Here is a 13,829-nt window from a genome sequence, read left to right as displayed (position 1 = left end):
ACTGAAATGAAGATGTCTGGCTTGTTTCCCAGCCATTCCCCATATAGAGAGCCTTTCACAAGAAGTTTGACCTCTATATGCCTCTCTGCCTGTGAAACTTAAGACTTCAGATGACTTGAGTTCTTACAGTCCAAAATTCTGTGAAATAGAACAGGACATGACCAGAGAAAGACCAGTCCAAGAAGGCAGTTGTTGGGGTTTTGAGGGGGTGGTGTTTGTTTTCCCCCAACCTCTTAGTTTATCCAAGGAAAAAATAGCAACAGCAACAAAAGCTTAGAAAAATGGCAGCCTCCTCTTCAGTTTTCACACCTGCTCCAATGCCACTTACTAACTTCCTGCGGGCTGTTTGTGCTTCCTGCCACCTCATGTCACAGCGAAGAGTCAACCAGACTTCCCTGTGATTTCCTAAAGCATGACTGACTGCATGTTGGGTTTTTGCATGCAAAATTTTTTGTTTGTCCTGTTGATGGTGATAAGAAATAAAAGATTTTTCAAAAAGTTTGAAGGGTTCCCTGCTGACCTGTTCTTATGTTCCAGAGATCACATGGCCATTGAACTATGAAAATGCTTGTCTTTTTCCATTCCATATGCTATTACATGTATAATTTGGGTTCTGGTCATAGGGTTCTTCTGCTTAAAATCCAAATCCTTCAAATGTATAGCTATAATTTTAAAATACTCCCTCCCACTACACCCTTCCCCTAAAGCATGAAAAATCATCGAACATCTAGTAAAATTTGAATTGAATTCATTTTGCTTTTCAGTACAATTATCCTTTTGGGAATTCTGTGGAGGGAAAGGGGACTCTGATTTCTGAGTATTGGGATCTTTGATCAGCATGTGGTGTTACTGAAGGGTTCTTGCTCGCTTATATTAATTACTAAGCACTGTTCAATGGCCCTTTCTAATGAAGAGTTTAAAGATCAGTTTTAAAGTTCTTAAATAAGAGAGAAGCTAGTTAATTGTATAATCTAAAAGAAAACATTTTCTTCCCTATTTTTAGGAAGAAGATTTAAACTTCGTAAGAGAGAAATGGTCTGATGCTCTCATTAAGCGTAGAGAGTATTTGGATGAACAGATTAAAAAAGTTAGCAATAAAAAAGGTATGTGGGATAAAGGCTCTGAGAGCTGCTTTTTATCTTGAAGATTCCTTGAATGGTGAAAAATGCTCTTTTTCACTGCTTTATCCTTATTAAATCATTATTTATCATTAATTTCATTAATTTGTAATGATGATAGATCCTAAAAAGTTCTCCACAAGCTAGTCTCTCTTAAGGTGAAGGAAAAATAAAGATTTCACAAAACCAAGTTAAACAGAGTTAGCTAATTATTAAACTCTAATTGGTTTTTGATAAGTATAAGATAGTAAATGGAGTTGTGATTTCATTGGTTTGGGAACTATTGGATGAGGAAACCTCTATCAAAGTGCATGTCAGCACCTCCTCTGCAATTTAATAGAGCAGGGAATCTTATTTTGGGGGGTCATAGAACCCTTGGGCAGTCTCCCAAAACCTAACCACCTCTTTTCAGAATCCTACTTTTAAATATAGAAAATAAAATACCTAGAATTCCAAAGGAAAACAATTATATTGAATGAGCTGTCAAAATATTTTTTAAAAACAAGTTTACATACAAAAAATTTTTTTTTAATTTAAAAAACCAAAAACCAAACAAATAAAAGTTTACAACCCCCAGCTTAAAAAGCTCATCTTGGGGCAGCTAGGTGGAGCAGTGGATAGAGCACCCGCCCTGGAGTCAGGAGGACCTGAGTTCAAATCCAGCCTCAGACACGACACTTACTAGCTGTGTGACCCTGGGCAAGTCACTTAACCCCCATTGCCCCGCAAAAAAAAAAAAAAAAAAAAAAGCACATCTTAAAGAGGACTGCCTGGCAAACAAAACTTCACAGTGGGGCCCAGACCAAATTAAAATATAATTGGGAAGTGTTTAACAAAAATAATCATTTATATAAAATACAATAGAAATATAAAATAAAGGTTTATATAACAATACATATAAATTACAATGGAATAGTATAATATGTTAAAGTGTGGTTTTCTAAAGTCAATACATGGCCTGCAGGGATCTATATATAGAAGAATACATAAATATGACAATATTTATGTAGAAAAATATGAAACTATAGAAATTTGAATTTGACACCACTGGCTTAGAATACTGAAGTGTTAAGTAAATTGCCCAGGATCATATGAACTAATAGATATCAAAGTTGGGACTTGAACCCAGGTTTTCCTGGCCCCAAAGCCACCTTTTTTTTTCCTGTTAACTAAAGCTGAAAAGCAGTGAGAGAGTGAGGAAGAAAGTCCAGGGAAGAATGAGGGGACAAACATTGCTAGCCTGGGCACTTTATTTAAATTGGAGGTTCCTGGAGGAATTGACCAATCAGAAGAAAGGGCCACAGGGCTAGAGTGATTTTTCAGGGTGAGAGAAGGCTGCTGGGTCATGATCAAGAAAGAAGTTTTAGGGGCAGCTAGATGGTGCAGTGGATAGAGCACCGGCCCTGGAGTCAGGAGTACCTGAGTTCAAATCCGGCCTCAGACACTTAACACTTACTAGCTGTGTGACCCTGGGCAAGTCACTTAACCCCAATTGCCTCACTAAAAAAAACAAAACAAAATAAAACAAAAAAAAAAAAAGAAAGAAGTTTTAGAGTCAGGAGCAGAATCTAGAAAAGAATGAAGGAACCAAGAAGGCTGGCCAGTGCCTTTTCCTTAAAATGGAGTATGTGAGGAGGCACCAACCAATCAGAGGACTAGAAACCATGGTGGGAGGCATCCGAAGTGGACCTAAGTGGAAGAGGTAGTGTGGCAGAGTGGAGAAAGCCTGGATTTGGGGCAGAGAACATGAGCTAAAATCCTAGCCCCTTAATTACCTCTCTGCCCTTCTCTAGGCTTTGGTTCCTCATCCCTGACACAAGAGGATTTGACTAGATGCTATTTACAGACCCTTCTAGCTCTAAGTCCTGAGATCCTATAAGCAAATGAGCAAATCCTACAAGAAACAGGGAAAATTCTCACTACACCTTTTCTCCCTCTCCCTTACTCCCACTGCAGTGAAACTAATTGGTTCAGAATTCTTGGATATTTGTCATATTTACTGATGAAAACTAAGTGGTTGGCTTTATCAACTCCAAGTTTCAGGAATCAATTGAATTATTGGTCAGGGGATTTCATAGTATCTCAAATGCAGAATTTCTCATGAAGGGAAGGAATACACATTCATATGGTTCCTGTACTGTGCTAAATGCTTTACAAGTATTGTTTTATCCTCACAACCCTCCAAGGTAGATGCTATCGTTATCCCCATTCTAGAGTTCAGGAAACCGAGGTAAACAAAAGTTAAGTGACTTGCCCAGGGTCACACAGCTAGTAAATGTTTGAGGGTGGACCTGAACTTAGCAATTCCTGACTCCAGGCCTAGTGCTCTATCCACTGAGCCACCTAGCTGCCTTCATGATAGAAAGAAGAGATATTCAGTCATTTTTCAGTCATGTCTGATTCTCCATGACCTCATTTGGGGTTTTCTTGGCAAAGATACTAGACTGATTTGCCATTTCCTTCTCCAGCTCATTTTATAGATGAGAAAACTGAGGCAAAAATGGTTATGTAATTTGCCCATGGTCATACAGCTAGTAAATATCTGAGGCTAGATTTGAACTCAGGAAGGTGAGTCTTCCTAACTCCAGGCCTGGCACTCTTTCTACTGTGCCACTTAGCTGTCCCGGAAGAGGTTTTAGGAAAATTTAATTGGGTTGAGGGGAGAGATATATGGTTTTAAAACAATATTAATTCCTATTGTATTTTACATTAGGCAGTTTCTTAATTTTTTCCGACTTCATCTATGAAATAAGGGAGCTGTACTCCTGGCTACATTGTTTCTCTTTACTTTAAATGAGAATAATTGAACTTTCTTCCCTCCCTGCTTTCTGTTGCCACTTGTCCTTTCATCTTCTACTGCAGAGAAAACAGAAGATGACCTGGAACGGGAAGCCCGACTCGTCGAACAGTGGGTAGGCTTGACAGAAGAGAGGAACGCAGTGCTGGTTCCTGCTCCAGGCAGTGGGATTCCTGGCGCTCCTGCAGACTGGTAAGCACCAGAAAGTACCTTTGTGTCCTACCCTGAGTGGCAAAGGGAGCTGCTATTCCTTTGATTTCTCCCTGACTTTAGACTGTTCTTCCCTGATAAAATCTAATGTCTTCTCTTCCTGCTTCACTATTTCCAGTCCCAAATTTTTCTGTCCTTACCCCAGTCTTACCTGTACTGATTTTGGATACAATAAAAGGGATCCCTGAGGCAGGTAAGTGGAGCATAGGGCCTAGAATCAAAAAGACCCGAGTTCAGATTCAGCCTCAGATACCTACTAGTTCTGTGACCCTTGGGGAAGTCACTTAACCTCTATCTATCTCAGTCTCCCCAACTTTAAATATGGGTTAATAATATTACCTACCTCTCATGCTAGTTGTGAGGACACAGTAATATTTGTAATGTACTTAGTACATAGTATGCACGTAGTAATGCATGCTTCTTTGCTTCCTTACATAAGGACATTGACATATTTTAGAAAGATTACAGAGAGTTAAAATACAGCTTGTTTTCCATGTGAAATTTATTGATTTTGTGTGTTTCTCCTAAATTACATATCCTATATGTACAAGATAGGGCTGCTGGGTAACTCAGTGGATAGAGTACTGGGCCTAGAGTCAGGAAGACTCACCTTCCTGAGTTCAAATCTGGCCTCAGACACTTACTAGTTTTGGGAACTTGAGCAAGTCATTTAACCCTGTTTGCCTCAGTTTCCTCATATGTTAAGGAGATGTCAAACGAGTTCAGTATCTGCAAAAAAAACCTCAAACGGGGTTACAAAGAGTTAGAAATGAATCAAGAACAACAATCTGTACAAGCTGGCTAAGATATTTGGTTATGACTCCAAGTCCTGAATTTTTTTCCTGCTTTACACTATTATTCCCGTTTCTGCATTTTGGGGTTTTGCTGTTTAACAACATCCATAGCAGATTGTCTTTGGATTAATGTTCCATTGTAATAGGAGTTTGTTATTGGCCTTAGGACCCCACCTGCTGGGATGGAAACACACATACCCGTCCTTTTTCTTGACTTAAATGGTAAGTAGTTATTGGAACTAATCCAGCAGTTTGTTTCACATCACAGGGCCTAGTAATTTAGACCAATAAGTCAATAAATTAAGATAAGGGGAAGGAAGAACAAGGTAAATTCAACATTTCCCCCAAAATCAGTCATATAAGGGTTTTGCTGAATAAACTTTAAAAACATGTATGTAAATGTGGCTTTCGTGAGGGTGGAGAAAGGGATAGAGACTGAAATTATGATTTCACTGGTCTGGGGAACTTCCCACATGAGGAAACTCAATGCAAGTTGGCTGGTTGGAACCTTTCCTGCTAAGTGTAGTCTCACAGTTGCCTATCTAACTGAGAGGTTACTTGATTTGCACAGCCAGTTATGTAGCAGAAGCAGGTCTTTAGCCCCTGTCTTCCTGGCTTTGAGGCTGGGGTTTTTTTGGTCTACTTTATCACCCTGGTTCTCATAAGGGTAACCTCAACTAAGTTTATAGGCATGACTGAAATGAGAAAAGTGCAAAAATCTAGAGTATGCTTACCCTGATAAACATATAAAAGGGTAAATAGGATTATTTTGTATCTAGTGGTAGTAATTACTTCTATGATGAGAAAAAGCATCCTTTTCATGATATACCTCATAAAATGCTTAATTTTCAACCTCCAAATTAATATTTTTAAGTATACCAGCCATCATGTAGCTTCTCTAACTCTTAAATCTATAATAATTAAACTATAGGTTGAGTAATATCATACTCCCACCTCTCACCCTAATGAAAAGATGCATTAACTGAAACTACCATTTTTTAAATGACTCAATTCTCAATCTTCAACTTGGGGGAAGGAATAATAAAAAGAACTTAAGTTCATTATGCTTGTGTCAGAAAAAAGGGGTCATTCCCCCCTTTTTCCCTTTTGTTTGTTTTAAAACTGACGTTTTTTTTTCTAAATCTTTTCTATGTGCTGTGGAATTTTTTAGCTGATGACCTCAGTGCCAATGAACAGCTTGTAGGTCCCCATGCATCTGGTGTTAACTCCATACTACCGAAGGAGCACGGGAGTCAGTTCTTCTATCTGCCAATCATAAAGCATAGTGATGATGAGGTAATTGACTGCCTAACATTCCTTGGGGTGGCTTCGGATTAGGGTGTGATGCCATGCAGTCCTATAACCTTGTGGAATGGAATTCAGACTTGGTGGGGTGGAGATCCAGTTCAATGAATTTCATTTCAGTTTACTTGGGGTCATTGTATTACAAAAATGATTTGTTCCTTATTTCCCTCTTCGCACCCTTCTAACTTTTTCCTGTTTCTCCTCTCAGGTTTCTGCTACTGCCTCTTGGGATTCCTCTGTCCATGATTCAGTGCACTTGAACAGGGTTACACCACAAAATGAAAGGATTTACTTGATAGTGAAAACCACAGTCCAGCTCAGTCATCCTGCTGCTATGGAGTTAATATTACGTAAAAGGATTGCAGCCAATGTTTACAACAAACAGGTAATGTGGGGCCCATTTCCACCATCACACTTGTAACCTTAAAGCCTTTTATTTCTGTTAGAGCTACAAAATAATTGGCTCTATTTTTAGTGTTTAAGGCTGTTTTTCTCATGTATAGACTCAGTAAAAAAAAAAAAAAAACTTTACCAGGAAAATAAAGGCAAAAGTGAAGTAGTCCCTGCCCTCAAAGAATTTTTAATCTAACCTGTGAGACGATGTTTACAACAAGTAAAAAAATAGATAACTCGATCATCTGGAAATTGGTGTGTTGTGGGATCTAGAAAAGATTCATGTAGAAGATGATAGTGAGCTGAGAGGAGATATAGAGCAAACTCCAGGAATTTACCCAGCTACCTCCTTGGTTCATACCCACATCACTTCTCACCTTGATTTTTGCAATGGCCTATGTATTTAAGAAATTATGATTTAAAATGCCTTTAATACTTGCAAAATATTTGAATTTGAAATTTTATGCAGAGTTTAATTATACTTTCTTTCCCCATCAGAGTTTTACACAAAGTTTGAAGAGGAGAATATCTTTGAAAAATATATTTTATTCCTGTGGTGTAACCTATGAAATAGTATCCAATATACCAAAGGTAAAATAAAAACTTAAAATTTAAAAGCTCATTTAAAAATGTATTATTACCCTTATCATCATAACATTTACAACAGATACCAATTAGCTAACAGTAGACCCAAACATGTAATAAATCTCAAATCAAGATTCAGTCTGTTTCCTTAATGGATCTTTGTTATGATTACATTTGTGTGTCTTTTTTCTTTTCATTATAACTGCACCTAATGTGTGTATGGTTCTGGGGATCTCACTTTGTGTCCCTTTCTATAAGAACTTACTTCTAAATATTTGTTATTTTTACTGTGTCTTAATATTTGTTTTACATTAACTTACTACATTGCATCTAACCAATCTCTAATTCTTGGATATTAACAGTTTCCAGTTTTTTGCTTTTACAAATAAAGCAGCTATAACTACTTTCATACAGATCATTGCATTTCTTCCTCTTCATCAATACCTCTTTGGGATAAGTTTAGCAATAGAATCTGTGGGTGAAATCTGGGTGTGGTTAGCTTTATGATTCTCATTGTATGTTGCTGTATCACTCTTGTAAAAAATATGCTCCAGTGCATAGCTATATCAGCAGTGTAACAGAATGCCTTTTCCCCTGAAATCCTAGACATGTCAAATTTGGTCATTTTAAAAATTACTTTGTCCATTTAGTGGACATAAGGGTTTGCCAATGTACATTTCACTTATTATTAGGGAGTTTAAACATTTTTATGTGTTTGTTCACAATTGTATTCTAAATTTTCCTATGCTTTTAGCATTTCTCCATTAATGCAATATAATGCCATCCATTATAGCATATTTGGCATGTAGAACATGTATATTTAATGCATAACTATAGCCAAGGTTATACAGTAAATACTTACATGGCTGAAAACTTTTGACTTGCATAAAAATACCTTTGAAATTTGTATTCCTCAATAGTGGTGTGATGTTTAAAATCTAAATGGGATGTCTAAAAAATCTATTATGTGGTCACCTTAAATTAGAAGCTTCAGCACCAGTCTTTGGGAATTAAGCATTTATTAAAGCATACTAGGTATTAGAAAAAAGAAAACATGTGGAGTTAAGAAAAGGCTTATCTAGCCTAGAGTTCCAGCTTGGTCAGGTTCTTCCTCAAATCCTCTACCACAAGCCTGCTTCAATCATGAACTCTCTTCAAACTGAGTGTGTGGAAGCTTTTTATAGGTCCAGAGCATAGGAAGGTCCTTACACACAGCTTCAAGCTGATTGGTAGGTGTCATCCAAATCCATTGGTTCACTGGATTTAAAGATGGTCTCCAGTTAGGTTCAAAGTCTTTAGCTTCTGAGAACAATACCTTCTTAAGGGCTAGCCAGGTGTGCTTACAATCTAGTTGACCTGAAGCAGGCTAATCAGCAGTCAATCACTCTCACTTAATTCAGTCAGTTTAGATTAATCTCCAGGTGGGCCTTTGAATATCTGCTAAAACCCATTATTTTATCACAGTGGAAAGGGAAGACCTCTCATTGTAGCAATGTATGAGGGTTGTGTATACAGAGGAATGAATTTTTCATCTCCTTTAATCTAGCTCCTTTAAAAAAGAATTAGCCAGGGCAGCTAGGTGGCACAGTGGATAGAGCACCGGCCCTGGAGTCAGGAGTACCTGAGTTCAAATTCAGCCTCAGACACTTAACACTTACTAGTTGTATGACCCTGGGCAAGTCACTTAACCCCAATTGCCTCACTAAAAAAAAAAATTAGCCACAGTTTCAAAAAAAATTAAAACCATGCATAACAAAATTAATTATATTTCCAATTATTGCTCCACAAATGACCCAATTAAATGAACAAAACAACAATATTTTAACAATTTAACAGCTAGCAACATGGCTGTCATAGTTTGATTCTCTTCAGATTTATTTTACTACATATTCCTGTTTATTTAATAGAATATTGACCCAAAAAGGCCAAAATTAAAAGGTTAATATTATCTTCTTGTTTGTTTTAGGCAACAGAGGAGATTGAAGACCGAGAAACTTTGGCTCTTATGGCAGCAAGGAGTGAAAATGAAGGTACATCGGATGGAGAAACATATATTGAGAAGTACACACGAGGTGTACTGCAGGTGGAGAACATTTTGAGTCTTGAGCGTCTCCGGCAGGCAAGTAGTTGGGCAGTCAGTGTAAAAAGGGAAAAAAAATTCAAACAATAAATCCTGTTTGTTAATTTAATTTCCAAACCCTACACAGAGGTCTTGGAGAGTGAAGGTTGAGGAAAGTCACTGGATTTGACAATTTAAAAATCTGGCCTTTGGAAAAGCAGTTCTGAGAGAACAATAAGGCTAAAGAAAAAAGAGATTTCGAGATTTAAGAGAGGGTGGATGATGAACAAGCAGTGGCATTGAGCCTAGACCACTTTGTGAAGAAATTTGTCTGAGAAAGGGAAAAAAGAGATGGGATAGTAGCAGGGTAGAGGCACAAGGGCAAAGGGAAATATTTTTTTTTAGTACTGGGGAGAATTGAAAATAATTGTTAGCAGATAGAAGGAATCAAATGGAGAGAGAAATTGAACATGAATCAGAACGCAATGTTTCATGGAGTAAAATCCTAAAATTAATGACAGAATGGGATCAAAGGTAAAGCTTGGGGGAAAAGGGGGAAGAGGATTAGTTTTAATAAGAAGTCTTCTGAGAGAAGAGGCTAAGAGGAGAAAATGAGTGAAGGTGCTGAGAAATGTTGGAAATGCAGAAGAATAGTTGAGGGAATCTCTTTCATCTTCAGTCTCAGGCAAGTGCTATAAGTATAAGGAGAAGGTATATTGTCAAGGTGTTGCTTGGAGTCTTGAGAGAGGAAAAGATTTGGTACCACCGGTGTGAGGAATTCGATTAGAAATCAGTAAGTTCAGAACAGAAGGATTGGAGAGCTTCTTTGAGAATTCAGCTGATCATCAAATGCTGTGTGTGTGTGTGTGTGTGTGTGTGTGTGTGTGTGTGTGTGTGTGTTTAATGTACTTGATAAATAGGAACAATAAGTTATAGACCAGAATTGTCCATCATGGCAGTAGGAATACAAAGGGATATATAACTAGACTCTCTTATTTTATCTAAGACATCAGCCAACCTCTGCTTTCAAAAAACCTTCTAACTGGGTTATTAACAGTATAAAAAATGAATTGGAGTTTTATTTCCTTTTATTTCTCCTTTCTTCCTACTCTGGTATATATACCAGTGACCATATAGACCTCAGCCAGAGGGAGGGAGAACATAGATATTGTATAACTGAATACAAATGACCCTGAACAGTTGAATCACCTTTAACTTATTGTCATTTCTCACCTAAAAATGTGACTGCCAACCATCAATAGGTTGTAATCTTTAATTATAGTCATAATGTCTAAAATTTTACATTTACTTTTTTTTGGGGGGGGGGAGGCAATTGGGGTTAAGTGACTTGCCCAGGGTCACACAACTAGTAAGTGTCAAGTGTCTGAGGCCAGATTTGAACTCAGGTACTCCTGACTCCAGGGCTGGTGCTCTATCCACTGCACCACCTAGCTGCCCCCAGCTAGTTATTTTAAAAAGCACTTAAGCACCAACTGTTTGCAGGGTGGTATGATGGTCAGCTGTGGTCAAACCAGTTATATTCAGAAGTTTATTTCTGCATATGTAGAATCATATCAAGGCAAAAACCCAGGAGGTTGTTTAACCTAATCTCTCTTTGCTATTCAGACACAAGAATCTATCTTGTCTTTAAGAACCTTTAGAAAAATGTATTTTACATTCTCCTTTAGTAACCCATTCCAGTCTCACTTTATTGAAGCATCTAAGTGGGGAGGGTGTGAAGGTATCAACCTATGATTTCATTGTGGTAGGGAACTCCCAGTAAGGAAACTCCCTCTACTAGTACAAATGTTCTACAAAATTTTCATATTAGAGCATTGCCTGGAGCACTAAGACTTGCCCAAGACTCCAGAGTCAATAGAAAGGTATGTAGGTAGGTAGGTAGATAGGTAGATAGGTAGATAGGTAGATAGATGATAGACAGACAGAGGCAGGTCTTGAACCCAGGTCTCCTTCATGCTAAGGCTGGCTACTGTGCTCTACTGTCTCGTATAGTATAATTTTAAAAAGCAATCAGCAATTATTTATCAATAATTTGTCCATATTAGTATCAGAACTATTCTAGGCACTTGTCTTTTGTTCATAAGGGGCTTGCAGTCTAGTTGAGAAGAACAAACTTATTAGAAACTATGTAAACTAAGTAAAAGAGAGATTCAGAGAAGGAAGAGATCAAGTATGGGCTAGAGTACTCAGAAAATATTTCAAAGAAGACTTAGGATTTGAGAATATAAGCAAAGAAGTTAAAGATATGCCAGGTGGAGGGGTAACTATGATCTAATATGGGCAGTTAGGGATAAGCAGTGTTTACAGGAGACATTGAGGAAACCTGCCTGACGAGAGGAGAGGGAACATAACTACATGATAAGCAGGCAAGGTAATGAAGGATGGGTCTTCAAATCCAAGTAATGGAAGTTTGGAATTGATTCAGTAGACAAAATCATTTCAAGTTTTTGAACAAAAGATATAATCAAGGCATGTTTTAAAAAACATTAATCCAGGGGCAGCTAGATGGCGCAGTGGATAGAGCACCGGCCCTGGAGTCAGGAGTACCTGAGTTCAAATCCGGCCTCAGACACTTAACACTTACTAGCTGTGTGACCCTGGGCAAGTCACTTAACCCCAATTGCCTCACTAAAAAAAAAAAAAACAAACCATTAATCTGGCAGCTGGATTGGAGTAGAGACTAAAAAGCAAGGAAACCAATTGAAGAGGTCATTTTGACAATATAGTAGAGGTGATAAGAACCTTAACTGAGGAGGTGGGAGTAGAAATTTAGAAGGAACTCAGATGTATAGAATGTAGAAAGCTAATATCTGAACATGACTGAGGGGTTTCTAACATGAGATAATACCACTGACAGAAATGAGATCATTAAAAAAGGAGGCAGATTGCAGAGTGAAGAGGAAAGTGATGAGAGTATGTCACACCCTCTCTGTATCTCCGAGTTCTCATGTATAAAGTAGTTCTAATAATGTGTCTCACCTACTTATGATTCTTATGAGGATGGTGCACTGTAAACAAAAGTTATTATTATACATATAGGACTGCAGTATAGTTGAGAAATCAAGCCTGAAGATATAGAATTATCCACAAAGGAATAATACTTGAAGCTCTGAAAGTGACTGAGTTTAATGAGAGACCAAGTGTAGAAACAGAAGAGCAGAGAGATAAGGACAGTCTTAAGGGAGAAAAAAACTTCAAATATACAACAACTCAACTTTCAGCAAAAGTCTAATTCTTCACCTTTACATGTGGAAGGGAGTATAGAAACCTAGGACAATTTTTCCTCACTTTTTTTTCTGCTTAGGTATGTAATAATATATTCAAAGGTATGCAATGTAATAATGTATGCAAAGGTATGCAATATAAATCCTTATGAGTTTACCTGGATGTTGTGTTCACAGGCTGTCACTGTCAAAGAAGCACTTTCCACCAAAGCCCGCCATATACGAAGGAGTCTCAGTACACCAAATGTCCATAATGTAAGCCACAGCCTTCTGTTTCACCTGTTATCAGTTGCCTTTTTTTCAGAACAGAGGACCAGGGCAGGGTCAGCAAGGCAAGAGGGGAAGAGAACATACTTCTCTGGCTGAAAAGCATGTGGATTTTCTAACTTGTCTAACTTCTACAGGTTGTATTAGTATAGATTAGACTTTTATAAACCAGCCCATCCTTAAAAATGAGGGGTTTTTTATTCCCTCTTTCCCCTTTTAATAAGATATTCTTTTCTAATTGCCATAGAATATAAGCACAAAGCTTGATTTGAGACACAAGGGAAGAAAGATCTGACTGTTTGCTTCCCCACACTGTGCCTTTTCTATTCATTCACCTTTTGCCCCTTGAGCTCTTTACTAGAGAAGGGGAAGGAAGTTGGAAAGGGGTCCAGTTACGTGGCCCTATCTGCAGGAACTCCTGACCTTTGCTTCCTGAAGCCAGTGCTGGCTGGCTCCAGCCACTGTTAGGTGAAGTCTTTGTTAGTCTGCTGCTCATCAGTTGTATAGCCAAGAACCTCTCCACCCCCCACCCCAACCTCAATTCAATCCCTTCCTTCACATCTCCCAGCATCACGCATCTTCTTCAGACCACTCCATCATGCCGAGCTCAGCAGCAGCTGCTGTTGCCCGGCTGGAGGCAGTCATGAGAGGGGGAAAATTCAAACTATTGAAGTGAAACCCCACCCCCCTTCCATCAGTCATTACATAAAACGTCATGTCTTTTTAGGTATCTTCTAGCAGACAAGATCTTTCTGGCTGTGATGAAGATGATAAGGTGAAGAGGATAACCCATAAGAATGTGTTCAGTAATAAAATCATCAAACAGTTCTTCAGCACCTTCTCTGTACTCTGTATCAGGCACTGGGCCAGGTTTTGGAAACTAAGACATGCCATTTTCAGTTGGGGGTGGGGTGAGGAAACCACAGAGACTTCATGTAGAAGGTGAAAAGAGCTGAGAAAGAAAGTAGGGAATTCTAAGGGATTCTAAGAGTCAGAGGTGAGGAAAGAGTGCATGTATTACAAGCCTGGGGGACAGCCAGTACAGCGAGAAGGCCA

At 38.3% G+C, this 13,829-nt stretch overlaps 1 protein-coding gene across 6 annotated transcripts in view; it reads left to right on the top strand.

Annotated features, from left to right (window-relative positions):
- KIF13A (kinesin family member 13A) overlaps positions 1–13,829 on the top strand; it is a 340,629-nt gene that overhangs the window by 305,639 nt on the left and 21,161 nt on the right. For all 6 annotated transcript variants that reach the window (XM_043967504.1, XM_043967499.1, XM_043967488.1 and 3 more), the window contains 9 exons: positions 1,004–1,103; positions 3,981–4,107; positions 5,086–5,141; positions 6,091–6,215; positions 6,433–6,609; positions 7,116–7,208; positions 9,169–9,321; positions 12,684–12,761; positions 13,501–13,548. In XM_043967504.1, the coding sequence (XP_043823439.1) occupies positions 1,004–1,103; positions 3,981–4,107; positions 5,086–5,141; positions 6,091–6,215; positions 6,433–6,609; positions 7,116–7,208; positions 9,169–9,321; positions 12,684–12,761; positions 13,501–13,548 (957 nt within the window). The remainder of the gene's footprint in view (positions 1–1,003; positions 1,104–3,980; positions 4,108–5,085; positions 5,142–6,090; positions 6,216–6,432; positions 6,610–7,115; positions 7,209–9,168; positions 9,322–12,683; positions 12,762–13,500; positions 13,549–13,829) is intronic.

The sequence above is a fragment of the Dromiciops gliroides genome, chromosome 1 (assembly GCF_019393635.1).
Source record: "Dromiciops gliroides isolate mDroGli1 chromosome 1, mDroGli1.pri, whole genome shotgun sequence".
NCBI classification, from domain to species: Eukaryota; Metazoa; Chordata; class Mammalia; order Microbiotheria; family Microbiotheriidae; genus Dromiciops; species Dromiciops gliroides.
The sequence above is the reverse complement of the archived record's forward strand: the minus strand, read 5'-3'. Positions and strand labels throughout refer to the sequence as shown.